We start from the raw sequence: 18,681 nt of genomic DNA on the forward strand, positions 1-18,681 counted from the left end.
TTCACTGCTAGCCTGTTCCTCAGCAGAACATGACATTTCAGGGAGTTACTATTGTAACTTGTATGAGAATGACACTATTTCACCAGACCATTTCCTGTAGTCATAGAATCATAGAATAGTTAGGGTTGGAAAGGACCTAAAGATCATCTAGTTCCAACCTCCCTGCCATGGGAGTACTACACCTTTAGTCCTGCCAAAGGAATACTACACTAAACTTATTTGAATTCTAATGAAAAACCCAGCAACATCAGCATGCCATCTCCAACTAACATCTCCATTTGTACTGATTTCTTCTCCTCTAGTGTTTGATAACAAATACTGTCACTGTTCAATCTCAAGTTCATTGGCTTTTGATGGTATGCTCTGGATGAGTCTCCTTCAGCTACTGACACTATGGGGAATAATGAAGCACAGTCCTTCCAAAGCAACACAGTGCATCTCTTACCTGAACAGTGATCCGGGGATACTGGAGGAGGAAAAAAGGGAGAAAAAAAATAAAAATCAGAACACCAAGAAATTAGCTGTGGAGCTTGAGAAATATTAGAACATAAAGAAGGCTGTGAACTGTTTTCTCTGGCTACAGAACACTGGGCCAAGGAAATAATTTCAAGTCATGTCTTTATTTACAGAGATAACTTAAAGAGGATAACCTGTTTGTGAATTTCTCTTTCCTACAAAAACATCCAGTCTTTTTCTACATACGTGGGACAGGCAAAGTGACTACAAAATCTGAGTGCTGTGAGAGATTTCCAGGAGTGCTTTCAGACCCTTTGCCCTCTATAAAGGCAGGGAAAGGATGGAGTGTGAAGTGAAGGAATCATAGTATTTCTCCAGAAACATCAGGAAGCCTTTCCCAGACCCTTTTTATTCAACTTCTAATTGAGAGTCTTAGTGAACAGCTATCTCAAGAGGGTGCTTGAAAAATCTTGACCATCACTCATACTTACTGTCTCCTGAACAGGTCTGAACTGAGTGTCCAAACTGACCACACGAAACATCACTGAAAAAGATACAGGACAAAAAAGGATTCTTTAGCAGTGTTAAGTTACTTTCAACATACAACTGAAACAAAGTTTGCTCAGGCTCTTAGGCAAACTAAAGAGTCCCTAGAGAACCAGAAGAGATTTGATTATCTTAGCTAGTACTATCATTTAAATATCATGATGGAATCAGCACTCTGAATTAGATTAGCAATTAAGTGGCAAGATCTATTGACAGGAAATTACATGCTTCCTTTATTTTTATATCACACTTATTAATTCCAAGCTTAACATATTATTTTCTGTATTTTGAAGGACACTTTTTATGTGACTGACCTCAGTAAACCTGGCAGAACTCAAGATCCTGTAAATGTAATGAACTCAGTAAAAGCACATGAAGTCTACTCATTTGTTGTGATTTTGTGAATTGGTTCTAGTTTTCACTGACTTTTGATGAGTCCAAACTCAGATGACAACTATACAATATCTGAGGGATGGATCATCGCTGTTGCAGTCCATGGGCTTTTATTCCACAAAAGGAAGTCTTTGTCATTCTAGACCCACCCTTGCAACCAGTTTCGCAGTTCACTAGCTGACTCAAACTCCTCAACTACCTTTTTGCCCTGGTTTGTAGATAGGTTTGTCCGTCTGGATGAAGACAGTATTATCCACATTCTGAATCGCCACCGATCTTCTCTCAGCTAAATTGACTGTGGTGCCTTTGGCAGTGAAGGAAATGAATGCTAGGGGGTCAGAAGCAGCAGGAGGAACCTGGAGGGAAAAAAAAAACATGAGGAAAACTGGTAAATTACATATATTGAGGTCCCCTGTTGCTCAGGGTTCTTGAGTAAGGTACTGACTGTCAAGTGAATCATAAATAGCTTATGCAAAGTCATGAGAAGATCAATCTTTGAAAGTGAGGTAGTCGCTGGAAATTTCTGTTGTGGAAGTCCCATGATCTGTCACCAATTAAGCTGTGACCTGTACTATGCATTTCCTCTCATGCCAATATGCAGGTTGCCCCAACCATGTATCTCAGTTCTGAAATGTTTTCTCCTGCTACATTCTGGAAGACCCAACCTTGGAACTTGCTTGTCATATCTGTACAGATCTTGCAGAGCCACAGGAAACAGAATGAACATGTCCTAGCTGAGATCTCCAGCTTGGCAATTCTGACAGTCTCATAGGGTGAATGGACCTGTGATAGCAACCACAAGCTTTTTCCTAGTCTCTCTGTGAATGGAGATGGAAAGTCTTTCTCCAGCTTCCCCCTAGAACGCATATGTCTTTCTTGGCTATATTGTCAGCCTTTCCAGGCACTTATATTTTTTCATCCTATTCCCTGCCCACACTCTTCATCTTCTGCCCACACTGACAAGGAGAGTTGCACTCAGAAGTGTTTCCAGCTTCTACACTCTTTTCAGTAGTTTCAAAAGAGAAAATACCTTGAACTCGCAGCACTGGAAGAAATCATTCTCTGTCACTGATTTCTCAAAAAGAGTATTCCGCATACTGCCATATTCCAGGACAATGCTCAGAGACAGAGGCTCACTGAGGTTGTGGAACTGCACACAAGCGGTCTGCGGAGAGTCGCTCCGCACTACTGTTGGGACCAGTAGTACATACTGACTGTAAGAAAGCAAAACCAGATCAGAAATTTCAGTCATGGAGGAAAGTCAGAGCAAACAGGAGGGGCAAATGCCACAGAAATGCCATATGTGTGAACAAAGACGCAATCCAAATCTTGCTTGGATTGGAAGTAACTCCAATTCCAAGTAATTGGAAGGAATTCTGTTACTTTCAACAAGTTTTGAATAATATGCTAAGAAAGTACAGGTGATAATATTTTGTCCCTCATAGTTCTTTCTGAGCTGAAGGACGGGCATCATTATATGCGGTCTCTTACCCAGCATGATACTGCAGCTTTCCATTCCAGGTATTCACACAACTCCAATCACTTAAAGTGTCTAAACACCTGACAAGCATCTGACAACACCTGCATTTATCCTCCCATGACCTATATGTATACTTAAACCTCTGGAACCTCCCATAAGGAGGAGTAATGCTTAGCTTCTTCTTGAAATCAATAACAAAAATACTAGCTAATGGTTGCAACAATTTTTTTTCTTTTTCTCTAGACATCTTTCCTTCCAAATAACAACTGACATCTGATAAGTCAATGAGCATAATGCACCAAGAAATCATCTTGCTTTTCCATTCTGCAGAACATTTCAGAGAAAGCTCAATCTAACCTATATGCTGCATTCTGTCACCATGACTCTCCCTGCATTGCTTCCTTTGCTTCTTTCTTCTACTGGGCTTTTTTACTTATACTGCTCTCTGTAATTAGGGCAGCCTTCCTTCCTCAGATTCTTCCTCTGAAAAACATTCCTTTAGATTTGTCAGATTTGATAAAGGTTCTGTTGCTGGCTGCTGGTTCTCTGCTGCCCAAACTAGTCATTTCAAATAATGTATGACAGAATTGATGGGTTGGCTGTGCAGCAACACAACATGAATCACACAATCTTTTCTTAGCAATCGAATCCTTTCTTTTCTTTTTTTTTTCCTCCCACAGCTTTGCTTGCGTATATTGCCTTTATTGTTACTTTGACTTGCCCAGTTCAGACTGCACTATATTCAAATACCGAAAGTAAAATGACTGAAATGAACAGTGTATCTGAGAAACCTAAACCCCTCTGACTTTCAGTGTTTTCCTTTAAAACTTTTGAGAAATGGATTTAAGCTCTAATGTTGACCTATTTTTGAATATTGTGGCTGAAAACTGTTTGTATAGAGCCATGGACATTGACAGTGCTGCATAAGCACAGCAGGTGTAATACTAATACTTCATACTCATTCTTACATTAATACTAATATTAGGATTGCCAGTCAGCATAGTCCCTAATACCAGCCATTATCTGGCCTGTAGCACCTTCTCATACAACTTGCTCTCTCTGTACTTCTGATGCATATCAATCCTGATCATTAGTATCACTTACAGTCTAGTCCTGAACCTCCTCTCCACTTTACCCATTCACTTAAGACTGCAACTATTCCAGTTCTAGGTTTCTGTCATTCAAATCAGATTTAAGAGTTTTATGATGGAGAGCATCATTCCAAATCATCCTTCAATGCCATCTACTACCACTTCAGACACATTTCAGAACCAAGGTCTCAAACATCCAGTTCATTATATAGCAGTGTCCTAGAAGAAATAAACTAGTGGGAAATACATTAAAATATACTGTCATAAAAAAAAAGAATGTATGATCTCTTACAGTTCAGAAGACACCGTGGCAATCCAGTTCAAGGACAGAATGCTCAGAAGCAGCCTTGACCACATCTTTGTCCGTGAAGAAAGAAGAGAGAGAGATCTCAAGTGGACAGCCCATCTTCTGGCTTTTAAACTGGTCTGAGATGGTGCTCCTCCTCCATGGTTCAGTCATATTCTAACAAAAGATATCTACATAAAATTTGCATAGATTCATCTTCCTCTCTGCCGTCTGTTCTCACACCCCTTGAACTCTGTAACAACAGCTTAGGAAAGGTCTCATATTTCACATAGTTCTGTGAGGCATTGCAAGACAAACCGGTTCCTGCTCATCTGAATGCTTTATTGAAGCCTACCTCTCTGATTATCATTGTCATTGGCTGTTCCTTAATGTTTTAACCTGTTGTTAGTATTTGCCACTGTTTCAGTATTTCCTTGTTCTGTGAAGATCTCCTGTAGATACATCTCACAAAACAGAAGGAATCATAACACACTGCTAATGTATGCCTGCATAGAGGCCTGGGCAGTTATCATACAGCATCAGACTATAGCTTCATTCAGTATTGCACAGAAGGAAATTCCTGATCATAATCCGAATTTCTTACTGCACATAGTAACATTCAGCAAGGAATGCTGTTGGCTAGTTAATAACATTTTTGCCAGTGGTCAGGATGAGCATATCTCTAGGGGAAGGAATCTAACAGCATTTCTTCATTTGTTCACTTATCTGACAGTCTTGCTTTTCCCCTGCATGCTTGCTTTCCCCGTCAAGCAACTTGCAACCCTGTCTGTGAGTATTTAGTAAATCTGAGGAGAAGTTTCAGAATCATGAAGATATAGAATCATAAAATAACTCAGATAGAAAGGGACCTCCTGGCATTATTTGGTCCTATCTCTCCTTTCAAGCAGGGCTAGCTTCAAAGCTTGTCCAGTCACGTTTTGAGTATCTTGAAGGATGGAGAATGAAATCTGGACACAGAATTTCATCTGTAGTCTTACAACTGCTGAACAAATCAGAAATGGATTCCTTGACATGTTGGCTACACTCTTGGTAATACAGCCTGAACACAGAAGATTAAATAACCTATAGTAGTGGGGGCTGCATTCATGCATATATAAGAAAAGAAGACAAAACAAAACAACACAACAACAAAACCACCAAAACCCTTCAAAATAAGGAAGCCAATCCCTAAATAGGCAACCTAGGGGAAGTAACAGGCAATTTCCCTTTCTCTTCCTCTTCCTCAGACAAACAGGTAATGAGTGGAAAGAGGAAGCTGAGTGTACTGTAGGAATATTTAGGGACATGAAAGAGAGCTAGGAGCACTGAAAAAGGTGTTAGACAATGCAGAGTGAACCTGAAGTTATTTTTGTGGTAAGGGGCATGAGAAGGAAATAAGGACTATTATAGTGATGTGGTACAAATGGATGTGGGACTGTTGAAAGCCAAAATCTATCAATTTTACTTCTCATGATGTAATATGCTCTTGCTGATGAGTCAGCCGTACAGTGATTATTCTTTCCGTCAGCACAGGTGATGACCTAAACTACCTATGCCTAACCACCTTACCTGCCCATCTTTCCCGGAAGCTTTCTGCTGACCAAGTTAGGACATAAAAAACATTGCCCTGGGTGCGGCTGGAACACCTAGGACAGTTTTCCCACTATTCCCACTGAGTCTGCCTATTCTTACTTAGTGCGTTACTTTGTACTATTGCAGAAAGCTTTTCAGAATGTCCTGACACTGAAGTGACAACTCTGCACAGCAAGCAAGTGGTGTGCAAACAGGGCAGTCCCACTGTGAAGAAAGCTGCTCCATTAATTGTAACGAGGGCAGAAGACAGCTAAGAATGCGTCGCAGACATGTTTGTATTTGCAGCTTTGAAATGCCCCATGTTTTACTTTAACAGGTATTAAATAACAGGCAAACAATAATTAAGGAGTGAAAAAGAAATAGCATTTAATTCCAAGGCTCTGCTGCAGTCGTAAAAAGAATGCTGGGGCTGTTCAGCCTTGAGAAGAGAAGCTGCATGGCGACCTCACAGCAGTCTCACAGTGTCTGAAGGGGGCCTACAAGGGTGCTGGAGAGGGACTCTTCATGAGGGACAGTAGCAATAGGACAAGGGGTAATGGGCTCAAACTTCAACAGGGAAAGTTCAGGTTAGATGTAAAGAAGAAGTTCTTTACTGTGAGGGTGGTGAGGCACTGGAACAGGCTGCCCAAACAAGTGGTAAATGCCCCATCCCTGGCAGTGTTCAAGGCCAGGTTGAACAGAGCCTTGGGCAACATTGTGTGAAGCATCTGGGTTGGAACTAAATGATCTTAAGGTCCTTTTCTAACCCAAACCATTTTATGGGTCTATGTTTCTATGAAACTTATCCAGAAGCTCATCCTTACTTAAGGGCAGCATGCCTTTAGCATGAGCATAAGAGGGCTTTCTTGTTGATACATAGACATGGAAAAGAAAAAAGATAAAATATTTTAAAACTGAAAAGTTAGAAGACATCATGCTCATATTAATTAAAGTGCACACATTTTTCTGGAAACAAGCTATTGGATTCATTACTTCAGTGAAATTATTGATCCCAAAGGACTTCTTTGCATTGTAGCAGTGTCGTGATAAAAAAGTAAGCTCACACCTTTATGCACATCACATTAAGAAGACCACAGTGCAATGAAAAAATTGTTCTAGCTGCTTTTGGAAGAAAGGAGAAATTTGGGGTTGTCTCATAAAGAAGCTAGGAGCAGGAGGTGATTAATCATCTGCAAACACAAAGATCAGAATTTAACATGAGGAAGATAATGAACGTCAAACTAAGCTGCTGTTAGAAGACGCAGAAGGTACATTAATACCAGATGTCATGTAAACTAATCTGTTGACTTTAGACTAGCTCTGCTTCGTACTGACAGGATGAAAGATGTAATTGGAGATCACAGTTTGGCTAGAAAATTGATGAAATGAGGAACAGTGCCAAATGCAAATTTGCAAAGACCAAAGCCATGCAAATACAGACTTAAGTATCACATACATACTTGGTTTTCAAAATAGAGTCATGTTGCATGCATGAACAGCACAGAATCAAGATGTCTTCAACTAATTCAGTCCAGACTTCAGAATGTTACTGCATTTGCACACTCTTATGAAGAAATCTTATATGTGCATATAATTTTTCCCTCCATTCTTTCTCTAGATGAGTCAGAGGCATGCATTGCATTGGAAACGTGTTTTTCATAACTTAGTTTTCTTTCATCAAATAAAGATGAAGTTGCCAATCCATTTTATCCCATCAAATGCACCTGTCCTCCTCTTCTCTTTTACACTGGGCACACATACACAGCACGGCAATGTTTCAGACTAACACTTAATCCCACTCACTTTCTGGGAGCAGTTGAATTCTGTGTTTTGCGTGTACACTAGACTCACAACAGAGAATTCTATGATGTGACCAGCCTACCTCCGATACTCCAGCTAGCTTGCATAGAGCACCTCAGATTTCCCGAGGCTGTCCCAGAATGCCCAGTATAGCTGTATGTGCAGAATCTAGACACTAGATGCAGTCACAGATTAGAAAAGAAACACAACAAAGAATATCCATTTGCCATGCAGAATCATAGAATTGTTTAGGTTCATGATCTAAATCGTGCCTGTTTTCCTTTCTGTCAGAGAAACAGCAGGAAGTTCAGTGGAAACAACACCTTTCAGTAGTGAAGCCTTGGATTTTCCAGAAGAATGAGTAATACATAATTACTTGTTTCTCTTCTACAGTTCCACTTGACATTTGCATAACACTTGAGGACTGCAAGTACTTTCTCAGTCATGACCTCACCTCAGATGAAGTACAAACAATCCACCCCACACTGCAATACCTGTTTTATTGTCTGGTGGTTTTTTTTATCTAAAACAGGCAGATGTGGGGCCAGTGCCAGGGCATCCATTTCACTTAAGCAAATAGCCTCAACAGACCCCAGCTATTTGGTAGCTTGTGATCTTCTCAGGAAATTCTATTGTAATCTGAGAAATTCTTCCCCACAACACATTCAAACCTACTCTGAAGAAATATTTTCTTTTAAAAAGCTAATGTTTCTTTGAATAGTATCGTGTATGTCTCAGATTTTGGATACTTTTGGTGAATTTGCCTACACCGCTTTCCTCTCTTCCAAGTCATATCCCCCTATGCAACTTTTAGGTTTGTAAGTAGTGGTATTTCTCAGAATATTTGCTAGAAACAAGCAGCTAGTAGTGCAGTTGGTAGAGGATGCTGGATCATTTCATGTTGAATGGATGGAACATTTTTCTGATATTGCTCATTTTCTGTAATAACAAAGATGGGCTTATAAGGATGGTGGGGAGGGACTCTTCATTAGGGACTGTAGTGATAGGACAAGGGGTAACAGGTTAAAACTTAAGCAGGGGAAGTTTAGATTGGATACAAGGAAGAAGTTTTTTACTGTTAGGGTGGTGAGGCACTGGAATGGGTTGCCCAGGGAGGTTGTGAATACTCCATCCCTGGTGGTGTTCAAGTCCAGGTTGGACAGAGCATTGGGTGACATGGTTTAGTGTGAAGTGTGCCTGCTCATGGCAGGGGGTTGAAACTAGATGATCTTAAGGTCCTTTCTAACACTAACTATTCTATGATTCTACGATTCTAATACTGAACATTGTAACACATATCAAGAAGAGCAAACAGCACACTGTTCAGTCCCTGCAAGATCTATTTACAGATAGGCTGGTAATAACTTAACTGGTATGCTGCCAACATCATCTTTCTGGAGCATATTTTAGTCCTGTGTACAAGAAATAAAGTACGTCAGCCTCATATGGCATGAAACACTTGAAATACCATCCATTTTTCTTCATCTATAAAGTGTAATGTATACAGACATCCTTGAAAAACCCTGCTTTGTCTAAATCATGAAAAAAGGAGGACATAAACATATCAAAGAAGACAAAAAAAAAAGAAGGATTTAAAAAAGACTGGTAAAGAAAATCAAAACTAAGCCCCAATCTTTCTTCATATGCAACAGGAACAGGAAGCCTGCCAGAGAATCCACAGGGACATGTAATGAGAAGGGTAGAAAATGAGGTCAAGAAGAGTGCATGAGCAGTGTAAGCAATAAATATTATTCCCTATTGTTCTAGTTAATCTAATAAGTATTAAATATTACTATATTTAAAGGAACAATTTGATATCAAAATTTAATTTCTCAAAAATTAAAAAAGCCCAACAATCTATGAACAATGTAATTCTGATACAGTAATTATACTGCTGCCATTCTGAATTAGCTCAAAATCTTGAACCAATGGCATACTGATTTAATTTAAGATTTGGTTATTACAAACCTTTGCCATAAGGGACCATGAACATGTACTTCAGTTAATCACAAAGGGCAGAAAAGTGTGTCAGGGACTCTTTTAAAGGATAAAAATATTTTTTTCCTTCAGTAGAAAATTTTCCTGTATTCACTATTTTCCTTGTTCCCTTATTTATATTGTTTTGCTGTGTTAGGTAGAGATAGGCAGTCAGATGCACCAGGCTTTAAAAAAGGCAAACAGTTATTGAGTTAAAAGAAAGAAACAGACAGAATCACAGAGTCCTAGAATGGTTTGGGCTGCAGGACCTTAAAAGCTCATCCATTTCCAGCCCCCCTGCTACAGGCAGGGACACCTTCCACTAGACCAGGTTGCTTCAAGACCTGTGTCCACCCTGGTCATGAACACTGCCAGGGATGGGGCAGCCACAGCTTCTCTGGGTACCCTGTGCCAGTGTCTTGCCACCCTCATAGTGAAAAATATCTTTTTAACCTTCCTTCTTGAAATATAATATCATCATCTCAGCTTTTAGATTCTATTACAAAGAAAATGAATGAGAATCAGTTACCTCCATATTCAGATTCTAAACAACCTCCCACTCCTTATGGTTAAAGGAGGTCATTTGACTTTCAAACGTAATTTTTTTGTTTTGTGTGGTTTGGGGTTTGGGGCTTGTTTTTTTTTTTTCTGTTAAAGAGAACAATACACCAGCCCCCAGACTAGCCCAGTCAACAATCTCCCAGTTTATGGAATCCCCTTGTTTTACTCTTTTGGAAATATCTAAACTCTGTAATGTTTTGCAATCACAGGAAAGCCAAGCTTGGCACCTGAAAACATTCCTGCTTTTCCTTCTCTGGGATGACTGTGAGGATCCTTGCCAACAGACATTTCACAAGGTACACTCAGGTTGACGTTGCAGTTGACCATGAGCCAGGACAGACTCCCACTCTTCATTCTATAGCATGAGTTGGAACAAGAGCCTAAGAGCAGTAGTTCCCCAGCTGCATGGCCCAATGAATCTCTACCAAACAATCATAAGCACAAGTGTACTACTAAGTGCAGGTAACCAGGCATCTTGATCATTAAACTTCTAACTGAAAACACTATGAAGACCAATGATCTCATGGATAAGCTGAGAAATAGTTAATATGGCCTTATGAGCTGCCAGTGATTCAGGAGAATCAGTAGTTTAAAACATGAGATATATATTGTATAAAGTGATGTTTTCCCTCATTATATTTTAAGACCTGATTTTCCCAGTCTTTTGAACAATGAGTGATGGCTCCACCACATGCTCTGTAACCCCAAGGCTTCCATTTAGTACAAGACATTTTTCAGGTGTGTTATTTTGTCTAACAAAGCCTTGTGGGCTTCTGAAAACTTCTTACTGGTTATATGAAACAATTTCCATAAAGTTTCTACAAGCAGCTGCTGTGCTACTCACTGTAATTTTGCGAAAGACAGCGCTTGATGAGCTAATATGTAAGCAACAGGAACATAGAATCATAGAATCAACCAAGTTGGACAAGACCTTTAAGATCATCAAACCCAACTGTTATCCCAGGACTGCCAAGGCCACCTACTAAACCTTATCACTGAAGGCCTTGTCTACATGGTTTATGCACACTTCCAGGGATGTTGATTCTACCACATGGTCATCCTTGTCTCTTCAGCTAATACCTCATCTTCTGGGCATATCTGCACTATCAATCAGATCACTTGGCTCCCATGTCCTGGTTCCTAGTTTGTCCACTCTGCATGGCTGTCAGTTCATCACAGGGAGCTGTTTTGGAATGAACCACACAGTTCCTTCTAGGAAGAAACCTAGGTATGGTTCTGGAGATAATTCATGGCACGGAGCACAGCTGATAGTCATGATGGGTTGGACCCCTTTTTGCTTTGGCAGTAGGCTTTGCGCTTGCAGTCACCCCCACACACCTCCATTGTACATCTCAGGACACATGACACTTCACGGTGTGGACTGCAGTAAAGTCCTTATTGTTGCTCCTGTGTTTACAAAGAAGACCTGGGTCTTGTAACATGCAATTCAGCCATCCAAACTGTTCCAGAGCCTTGAGTTGGGGGATATGGGATAGTTAGCATCACATGGTCTTATCAGAGATCCCTCCCTAAAGAGGATGCATTTAGCAATAGCTATACTGACTCTGTTGTCTCCTTTTGACTGCCCTTTGGTTACAGCAGGAAATATGGGAGCACAATGTGATATTCAGGAAGGTTAGTTTTCTCTGCAGCAATGGGAAGAATCTAGTTATATCCCTTAGTGGAGTCATTCTTTCCTGTTGCAAACCTGAAAACCTGCAGATCATACTGAGTAATTTAAGCTCCGCAGGTCTTCTTGTGGGGTCGTGACCAACAGCAACTAACCAACAGTGACTTCAATGGCAAATACTTAAATAAGACACACAAGCTCCGAAGTGTAATATGCTATCCTAATTTTGTTGTCTAAAAGAAAAAAAATAATCAGCCTACAGAATGGGAAAGTGAAACAGTCAAGTCAAGAGTCTGGATCTTGAACAAACTGTGTCAAATATAAAGTGTAAAACACATCCCTATTTCCATGCTTTCATTACTAGAATATTCTTTCTTGTTCAGCCTGCAGTTGAGACCTGATGTTAGAGGAGCAATGGGCTGCACCACAGCTGATTCACGACAGCAGCAAGAGCTTGATTAATAACTCCCTTTACTAGGTAACAACAGCAGTCCAATGCTGAAACTCATCTGATGTTGGAAGCTGGATATTTTCTCCTTATAAGAGTGATAAGCTACTTTCTGCCGGTGAGATCTGGAACAAGAATTGGATCAAAAGTGAACTTTAAGTCCCAAAGTTAATTTTGGATTTTAGGTATCTTTATGTAGCACATTCAAGCCATGGAGAGCATCATTTACTTGTTTTACCTGACCTGATAATGCTCTGATTTGCAACAGCCCAGATGCTGATGGGATCCACATCATAGATATACATATGCATATATATTTTTCATTAGTAGACCTCTACTCTACTCAGCCAGGGAGAAAAAAAGGAGGGAGGCTGTTGATGCCGTTTGTGTTCATGGGAGTGCTCTCCTGTCTCTGTGGACCTCTGTGGCAGCCATGTATGTATTTATATCTGTGGTGCGTATGTGCATTTGTGTGTGTGTGCCTACCAAGAATAACATGCTCAGCCTCACTACTGGTTGCACCTGAGGGCAAGGAGCTGCAGCAAAATATAAATAATACTAACAATACTACTAATAATATTATGATAATTAATAGGGAATAACAGAAAAGAATACATGAAAATTCAGAAAACACAAGTGATGCTCATCACACGCTGACCAATACCTTCCTGACCACAGCAACTCCCCTCAGTTTATACACTGGGCATGACATGCTGTGGTATGGAATACCCCTTTGGCTACTTTGGGTCAACTGTCTTGCTCCCTCCCAGCTTCCCATGCCCCTCCTCACTGGCAGAGCATGGGAGACTGAAAAGTGCTTGATCAGGGTAAGCGCTACTGAGCAACAGCTAAAACATGGGTGTGCTATCAGCATTATTCTCAGGCAAAAGCCAAAACACAGCACCGCACCAGCTACTAAAAAGAAAAATAACTGTTTCAGCTGAAACCAGGACACCCTTATCACCTCAGTGACATCAGCCACTGCATGATTTCCCCATGCTACTGTGAATGTAGATGTATATTCATTATAACCCTGGATGACACCATTTTGTTGAAGCCTTCTGACCCTTGTTGAGGCTGCATAGGAGAAAAGAAAACCAGCAGTTCCTGGGGGAAAACAGGAATGAGGCCTGCCACATAGCTTGGGACTCTCCTTCACAGAGGGGAATGAGGCTCTCTGACCCCTGTCCAATGCAGAGCTGGAAGAGAGATGATGCTGCAATGTAGAATTTTCTGCCGGCTTTCTTACCAAAGAGTGCCAAACCACCTTTACATGATGTGCAGTAATCGTTTTCATTAATACAGGGATGATGACCCAGTAATTAAGGACCAGTCACACACAGCTCTTCAAATGACACCCTGGGACTGCCAGGAATAGGCAGGGGCAGTCATGGGTGTGGCACGAGGAGCAAGAACAAGCGATGAGGGAGCAAAGAGACATGAAGTGCACAGACGTGCCTCTGCTAGCCAAACCAACATGAAAACTCAGAGGTGTTGCTACCAAAGTTACGGTACACCTTTCCCCATCAGTGGGCAAGCAGCGTGTCACATCCAGTATGAAAATGCACTGGGCTCAAAACTAAGCCACCCCTGCACTGCATGGAGGCTGCTTTTGGCTCTCAAAGGACAAACGCTACAGTTTGGCAGTAATGCAGTGCTGTCTGCTACAGCTTATTTTCTGAATTCAGCAGAAACAATGTCCCATGTTTCTCCTACCTTTCAATTCAATTCTAGATACTCTTTAAGACCCACTCATGGGTCAAACCACTTCTTCACCCGTTGCACGCTCCAGGGAGATGAGGCACAATGCAGGGGTGGGCAGCAGCCTGTATTGCTGTCACTACAGAGATTATGCTAGGGACAGCAGCAGCCAATGGTGAAGTATTACTATTCAATTTTCTGTAATTAATTGCTAAACACCATTGGCCAAACTGGAGAGTTATAAGGGGAGTGTGCACAACTTCTACTGTCTCTTCTCCAGGTCTTTAATTATGTCAGATATGCCCCATTTGGGAGTGGTTGGGAGCCCGTATTGAGAGACCCAGGTTGTTCTAGATTGGGGTGGTGCAGGGGCAGCCTGCAAAAACCTCACATGGGGGGCTTCTGCCTCTCTATACCCAAAACTCCACACCCCACCGTTGTGTCAATACAACTGCTTGCCTGCCAGTATGTCAAATCCGAACGTATTTTCCTTGTGAGGATTTAGAGCCACTTTCACAGGGGTCATCCTCTTCTCCTCAGGTAGCGAGAGTGAGGAGGAATTTTTTTGCTACACCAGCTACCCCCGCTATATTTACAGCTTTGCTTTGATGGTTTAATTCCTAACTTCTCTATTTGCTGTTTATTTAAAGCATTAATTTGGGCCCTGTGTCAATTAAAAATTCCAGACTTTGGCCCCATGGGGATATGTCCATAGGGCTCCTTATCCGAGGACCATTGGCAGGTATTCACCTTTCCCAGGGGGCAGCCCGAGCCCCAAATCGCTGCTTCCAGTTTGTTTAACCACTTCGAGTCCACCCGCAAAGCTGCGAGCTGGTTAACAACATCGTCGCGGCCGGGGGGGGAAGCGGGGAGGGAAGGGGAAGGGCGGTCGCATTTGCGTGCGCCTGGGCTCTCAACACTTCCTGCAGCAGTGCCGGGATGTGAGCCTTGGGCTGTCCGTGCAGCCCCGCGCTGGGTACCCCTGGCAGGAACGCTTTTCGCCAAAGGTCATTTCTGTCACAAACGTGAGGCCGACCCACTCTGTCCCGGGACGGTCCGGGGTCCCAGCGGGGTTCCCCGTCGGACACTCTCGGGGCCGGCCCAACCCATGTCGCGCCCCGGAGTAACTGTGTGATGTCTCCGCCCGAGTCCAGACGCGCACGGGGGCTGCTCAGTGGCTGCCAGAATTCTCTCCCTTAGAGACTGAAAGAGCGTTTTCAGAACGTCTGGTGATCCTTTACGGAGGGGCCTGAGATGCCTGGCACCTTCGGGAAGGGCCATCGGTATTCCGTGCAGCCCTCAGATACATCACCTGGGGACAAGCAGCCGTCTGTACTCTCTGCGATAGCTCTGACAGCCCTTTTGTTTTCACAGTGGCAGGCTCTCCTCTCTCCTTAAGGTCCAGCTCCGACAGCCCTTTCATTGTCGCAGTGACAGGGTCTCCTCTCTCCTTAAGGTCCAGTAAGTCCCCAGCCCAATAAGCCCTCCTGAGGTTATCGACTGATAGCTTGCGAATCTGTTGCTCAAAAACATCCCTGGATCCCAAATCCACTCTTCATCACCGAACAGTTCCTGATCACCCTCTGTCAGAGAGACTCTACAAATACTCTGTTTCCATTTCACCTGCCTTGCTAGAAAACTCTATTTGCAATTCCCTGAGCTGAAGTCCTGACCAGGAGCTGTGTGGAACATGGTTCGAGGGTTGCTGCCTCGTGGGCCCTTCTGCCTTTCTGTTTTAATTACAGGTCACACGTTCCTTTCCTCCAGTTCCTCCACCTCTTTGGTGCAGCTCTCATCAGAATCTCCCCAGATATCACTGCCCCAGTCCTCCAGGTCTGTGCCCACATCTAGATTCTGCTGGACAGCACAGGGGTGTTTTCTTTTCTCACTTGTGCCAGCATAATTTCAATTCTTTGTTCCAAGACACATGTTCATTGTCCTTCTCTTTTCAGTTCCTCTTTTACATAGTCCATCTCCCGGCTACTTCTACAAATCACCCCTCTCCAAGCAGTTCTGTGCCTGTACCAGGCATGTGCCCGCGATGGTGCACGTGCTGTCTTTATCACCTCCATCATATACACAGCAATGCTGGATTCTCTCCAGGATTACTCCTGGGTCAATATTCCGCTGACAGGAATCTACAAAACACCCACACACTAACTGTATAACATGCACAGTTTATTAAACAAGCACACTAAAGCAAACAAGCACACTAACACAAACTGGGTGTATATATAGTGAGTATGTACAAGAGCAGCAAAGAAAGCTGGTGTTTATTTTTTTCCCCTTCCCTTTTTAGTTTTATATTCTCCCCTTCTTGTTATTCCCCTTACCATTATTATTATTGGTGGTAGCAGTAGTGGTTTGTGTTATACCTTAGTTACTGGACTGTTCTTATCTCAACCTGTGGGAGTTACATTCTTTTGATTCTCCTCCCCATCCCTCAGGGAGCAAGGGGAGAAGGTGGGGAGTGAGTGAGCGGCTGAGTGGTTCCGAGTTACCATCTGGGCTTAAACCATGACAGACCTTTTTGGCGTCCAGTGTGAGGCATGAAGGGTTGCAGTAATGACAGATCTGACCAGAGTGTGTCTAACCGTATTTGTGATAAGCATTCATTGTTTTGGATTAATAGTCACTCATCACAATGTTTATTTATTTGCTCTCAGAGTTGTTGCATTTGGTCTTTGCACTTGGTGTTGCACTCCAGACCAGCATTCGGTTTGGAGTTTCATTTTGTCATATCTTCCTTGGAGCCAGTATTTGCTGTTTTAGTGTTTATCGGCTTTGGGGCCTGGGCTAAAGTTCTTTTTTCGTTGTACTTTATGATAATGGCTTGTAATACAATAGAATTATTGATTGTAAAACAGATCTGGTATGTGTTCTCAGCATGGCCATCACCTCTCTACTTTGTGATGCATGTAGTAAGAATTGTTAACAATTACACCTAGTTTTTTCCCCCTTGGAGGGCCAGCCTATAGAGGGGCCATCCTCACACCTTCCACTCCCCCACCAGGCTATTTCCAGTAGATATAGGGAATTTTAAAGATTTTGAATATCCTTTGGATACTTTTGAAACCAGCTTCTCCATTTGCTGGGAATCTGCATATTGCTGCCTGTACTGCGCACGTTTTACCTAAGGCCATACCACCCTGAGGATGTCCAAACTCGTCGGATCTTAGAAGCTAAGCAGTGTCAGGTTCGGGTCTTGTCTAAGGTTAAACAGCTATCTAAGAACACCACCAAGAGATCTTCCACAAGGCTGGACATGAGTGGCAGGGTGTGTGGGATCGTATGGCAAGTATCTGGGCCAGTGGGGCCCTCCAGTGCTTTGGAACTTCACCCGTTTGAAAAGTGTGAAATCCAGACATATTATCAGAACACTTAAGTGAGGTGTGTTGTCATCCTGGCAGGACCAGAGAGGGACAGATCACCGCAATGTGCTGGGGCTTGCTTGGCCTATGCCCTGTTCTGTAAGGAGCGGGAAAAAGATGTCTCTGGATCTGATGGCAAAGCAACAGACAATGCAGCTGCTCCATCCCCAGCAACAAGCACAGCAGCTACCCCAACTCCAACAACAGACACTGCAGCCACTCCAACCCCGGGAGCAGGTGCTGCAGCTGAACCAAAGGACCAGTCTGGGCCACTATCAGTTGCCCCTATAAGCTACATCATGTGTCATTGGACTGGATGATCTTAAGGGACTCTTCCAACCTAAATGATTCCGTGACTCTATCATCAGTAGCAGGCAAGATGCAAGTGGAAAAGAAATGCACAGCCTCTGCTGATGTCTTCTCCGTAACCAGCCAAGTGAAATTCCAGCTCCAACAGAAATTCCAGCAGACCTCACTAATGCAAGTGAAGTTACTGCCTTCAGTTATCGGCTCCATCCATCTGCTAGGGATTGCTCCTGTGCAGGACAACTGTGGGAAGCTAATATAGACTCCACACCCACTCCAGGAATGGAGCAGCTAAGGATTGTGCTAACAGTGCATGGGAAGCTTCAGCAGAGGGGCACCAGCAAAGTGGCAGCTCTCATGTCCCAGTCCTGCACTTTGTGACCAGTAAACATTACCCTCTGTCCACCAGCAGCAGAATTTTTGCACCAGGTGGGTGGTGCCAGGACAGCATGCATCACTTATTCTACATAATTTATGTCATGACCAGGTCCCACACTTTCCAATATATTCCAGTTAACCACCATCGCCTTTCCTGTCTTTTAACAGGTATACACATAGGTATAGCTACACAGCATGTAGATGAGGCCCCTCAGTGATACGGTTCAGTGGTGGCCTTGGCAGTCCTGCGGTAATGGTTGGACTTGATGATCTTAAAGGTCTTTCCCAGTCTTGCTGATTCTATGATTCTGTGGTTATTCCCTTAGTCATTTTAGTTCATGACTCTGGGCTCTATCTGTTACAACAGTCTCAGGGCAGGAAAGATGGCATGTGGTGCTGGATTGCTGCATGCTGATCTGACTGCACCACCACTGCGCTTCTCCAGTTTTATCCAAGTTCACTCTTCATGAATGTAGTGATCAGAAGGGAATCAGGTTCGGATCCTCAAATCCAAAGCAGCAAAGACCTAGAAGCACATTTTGGCAGCTGACACAAATCCTCTTCTGTCCTGTTTAGGCTTCCAGATGGTCTGAGACAGCAGGCCCACTGCACAATAGGTGTTTAACTGTTAATATGAAGTTTCAGACAGATCAAGAAACTTGGCAAAGAGCATGCTGATGCAGAA

The 18,681-nt window shown here is 42.7% G+C and overlaps 1 protein-coding gene across 1 annotated transcript in view; it reads right to left on the bottom strand.

Moving 5' to 3' along the window:
* Positions 1-4,362, bottom strand: part of LOC130609971 (ovostatin-like) — a 28,074-nt gene extending 23,712 nt beyond the window's left edge. The window contains exons 1-5 of the mRNA XM_057429473.1: positions 4,259-4,362; positions 2,426-2,609; positions 1,595-1,751; positions 948-1,000; positions 446-466 (exon numbers count right to left, since the gene is read on the bottom strand). Of these exons, the coding sequence (XP_057285456.1) occupies positions 446-466; positions 948-1,000; positions 1,595-1,751; positions 2,426-2,609; positions 4,259-4,323 (480 nt within the window). The 5' untranslated portion in view covers positions 4,324-4,362. The remainder of the gene's footprint in view (positions 1-445; positions 467-947; positions 1,001-1,594; positions 1,752-2,425; positions 2,610-4,258) is intronic.
* Positions 4,363-18,681: the final 14,319 nt, after the last annotated feature.

The sequence above is a fragment of the Pezoporus wallicus genome, unplaced genomic scaffold (assembly GCF_028554395.1).
Source record: "Pezoporus wallicus isolate ANWC-B61680 ecotype Strahan unplaced genomic scaffold, APGP_CSIRO_Pwel_v1 scaffold_3294, whole genome shotgun sequence".
Lineage (NCBI taxonomy): Eukaryota > Metazoa > Chordata > Aves > Psittaciformes > Psittacidae > Pezoporus > Pezoporus wallicus.